Raw genomic sequence first — 3,242 nt, forward strand, 5'->3', positions numbered from 1 at the left:
CAAGACTGTTGAAGACCATTTCAGGTGACTACCTCTTGAAGCTCATCAAGAGAATGCCAAGAGTGTGCAAAGCAGTAATCAAAGTAAAAGGTGGCTACTTTGAAGAACCTAGAATATTACATATTTTCAGTTGTTTCACACTTTTTTGTTATGTATATAATTCCACGTGTTAATTCATAGTTTTGATGCCTTCATTGTGAATCTACAATTGTCATAGTCATGAAAATAAAGAAAACTCTTTGAATGAGAAGGTGTGTCCAAACTTTTGGTCTGTACTGTATATATATATATATATATATATATATATATATATATATATATATATATATATATATATATATATATATATATAATTAGAATGTTTTCTGTTGGATTGATTAACTCACACTTTTGAACGAATTTTTAATGCACCTTCGCATAGTCTCCGGCCCCTTATAGTCTACAACAAAATAGTGAATTCTTCTCTAGCCTCCATATTTTGTAAAGGAAATATCTGGAACAAAGTTTATACAAATGACGAACTGAGAGTCGCCGTCTTTAAGTGTGGAAGAGAAACTCTGAGCAATAGCGTTTTCCTCTGGGTTGAAGCGTTGCCTCAATTTTATTTCTAAGCTGCAGCCGGATATCCAGCGCGTCCGGACCTGCAGACGTGCGATAATCAACGGTGTCTCCCGACGTGTGGAGAGAGGGCGGTCTGTGCACAGCGTCATATGAAGAGCTTAACTATAAATTTAAGAACGTCACTTACAGCCTTACAAATTGGTTGCTTTATTCGTGCACATGGCTCAAACTGAGATGTTGGAGTTTGGCGTGGAGCAGGGACAGATGCTGCAAGTCTTTATGCGGCACTGTCAGACCATGAAGCGTCAGGAGACACGACTGCGCCTAGCCACTGCGGTGCTGCTTGCAACGTTCTTCGCGACTTTAGTGTGGCTTCAGTATCCCCGTCATAATAATACGGTAATATCTAAACTTACAGAATCATTCATTGATTTTAACAGTCACACTATCAAACGCTATCATTCAGATTCATTAACTATAATAATTAAATATTGTATAATTAGCCAAATATTTAAAAGGGGAAGAATTGAAAACTCTCTCTGTTTTTCTCTGCATCTCAGGAGGCATTTTCTACTGCCCATCAAAAGGATTTGAAAACGGAAGAATCACCACTAGGACACTCTGTTCATCTTGAACGTAGGTTCAATAAGTGGTAAATTAGTCAAAAATAACTTAATATATATAAGTTTCATTTTACTATCAAAAGAGTAATAATGCCTCACAATATATACATAAGACCCCCTGCATTTATTAAAGCTAGGCTATGTTTCTTCAGAAATACTGTAGGAACATTTTTGTTACCTATAGGGTCAAATTACAGTGTGGATTTATCTTTTGACTTTCTCTCTCTCTTAAAACAGCTGTAAGACACACTGATGCTTGTTCCGAACAACATCCCATTGAGTGGGTGGATGTGAGTGATGGCTATGACTCGCAGAATTTCAAGCTGGAAAACCAAACAGTTCTGCACATCTCCACAAAGGGCCTCTACTTGATCAATCTGAGGATCTCTTACCGTATAGCCCATGGTCAGTGTAAGCCTAGTACAGAGCATTTGTCTTTAGTGGTCAATGTCACACAGCAGCATAGAAACTATGAAATAGAGAGAGAGATTATAATTGCTAAAGAGTCTATGATTTGTAGAGATTATTGGCTGCAGTCAATCACGTTGAATCGAGCAATCATGTTAGAAGCTGGCACTAATCTGAGGGTGAGAATTAACAAGGAAAGTTGTAAGTTTGTCAGCTGGGTTAAAAACAGTCATTTGGATGTCTCATCTTTAGTGTTGGCTGCTTTTTAACATTAATTTTACTACCTGGCATTACTGCACATTCGAGATTTTTTTTAAACCGCATTAAGCAGGTGTGTTTAATTGATAAATGACCTATTATTTGTGTGCTTAATTATATGCAAATGTTTAGCCACTTTAATTGGTTTATATTTTCATGTTTAATGAGAGGTTAACTCTCATTTATTATGCTAAAATTGTTATTAAATAACATGACTACACATGTACTATCCACAAAAGAAGCCGATTTTGAATATAGTTAATAATTAAGTGTTCTTCCGACAGCAAAATGTTGGTAGCATGTGAAATCATGTATGTGTTTTATGTTAAAACTTTATTAATATGCATTGACAAACTTATTCATTAAGAGTTGCTCATCATTTGATTAAAAAAAAAATCTGTGGGAACTAAGCTGGAACCCTTTCCTGTTTTACGTTAAGCTAAACTAAATGTCTCTGCATTTCAGAATGTAACATGTTTTTGTGGTTCACTCATAAATCTGCAATTCAAAGATTTATTTACAAATATTTGTGTCAAAGCTGCGATTTATAAAGTCACTTTCATACACAATGATTTAAAGTTATACCTATATACAAAAATGCAAAAACAATACAGGATACAAGAAACACCTTGTATATAGTGTAGTTTAGCTTGCTGTAGTTTTCTCGTGATTCTCAGTCTCCTTGATTACTGGATCAGGAAACATGCTGCATTTTCTCTGTACTGAATGAATAAAGAGCTTGTAGTAAGAATCTTTGTCTCTGCTTTTATTCACTGAAGATGTTCTGACAGGCTGTTTAGCATTGAATAAAAGCAGTAAGTGGTCTATTTGCAGGCCAAAACCTGTTTGGAATAGTGATTTTGTTTTACAGAATAAAACCATATTGCTTCCAGTGATCCTGAAAAGTGTAAAGATAAAATTTATTATATGTGTCAGAAAAAAAATACTAACCACATACTGTGGGTGGAAAAGTAAATATGAATGACTTCTGCACATGAAAGATAATGCGGAGTGAAAGTCCACAGTTCATCTAGCACACCGCCAAGGCAAAGAACCTATTCTTAAACATTGTGGTATCTGTGTTTGACACCTTTCAAGCTTCCAGTAGGTTTTTACCACTCAACAGACTTGGGTTTGTGGAATAAATTCCTAAGCATCCTGTCAATATATGGTGATATTGAAATTGTATACCACATGCAGATTGATAAGTGTCAGCATAAAGATTCCAAAACAAAGAAATTAATTACTTAATGCACATACCAATAAAACTGTGAAATCATTGCATGAATGCATTTGAGATTCAGTGGCAAGAATACATTTGTTAAAATATTTAGATTTTCACCAAAATCAGTAATAGTAAAATGAATGTATAGCAACTATATACAAATATTT

The 3,242-nt window shown here is 34.8% G+C and overlaps 1 protein-coding gene across 1 annotated transcript; it reads left to right on the plus strand.

Moving 5' to 3' along the window:
• Positions 1-538: 538 nt before the first annotated feature.
• Positions 539-2,601, plus strand: LOC113074953 (uncharacterized). The gene is made up of 3 exons (XM_026247662.1): positions 539-960; positions 1,122-1,197; positions 1,422-2,601. Exons 1-3 carry the CDS (start codon positions 781-783, stop codon positions 1,859-1,861), a joined length of 696 nt encoding a protein of 231 aa, XP_026103447.1. The 5' UTR covers positions 539-780; the 3' UTR covers positions 1,862-2,601.
• Positions 2,602-3,242: the final 641 nt, after the last annotated feature.

The sequence above is a fragment of the Carassius auratus genome, chromosome 5, assembly GCF_003368295.1.
Source record: "Carassius auratus strain Wakin chromosome 5, ASM336829v1, whole genome shotgun sequence".
NCBI classification, from domain to species: Eukaryota; Metazoa; Chordata; class Actinopteri; order Cypriniformes; family Cyprinidae; genus Carassius; species Carassius auratus.

What these genes read in the sequence shown, in the direction of transcription:
- LOC113074953 (XM_026247662.1), top strand. Translation starts at nt 781, where the DNA reads ATGGCTCAAACTGAGATGTTGGAGTTTGGCGTGGAGCAGGGACAGATG. An exon ending in ATCCCCGTCATAATAATACG is followed by an intron (nt 961 to 1,121) that starts GTAATATCTAAA and finishes TCTGCATCTCAG; the next exon opens with GAGGCATTTTCTACTGCCCA. An exon ending in ACACTCTGTTCATCTTGAAC is followed by an intron (nt 1,198 to 1,421) that starts GTAGGTTCAATA and finishes CTCTTAAAACAG; the next exon opens with CTGTAAGACACACTGATGCT.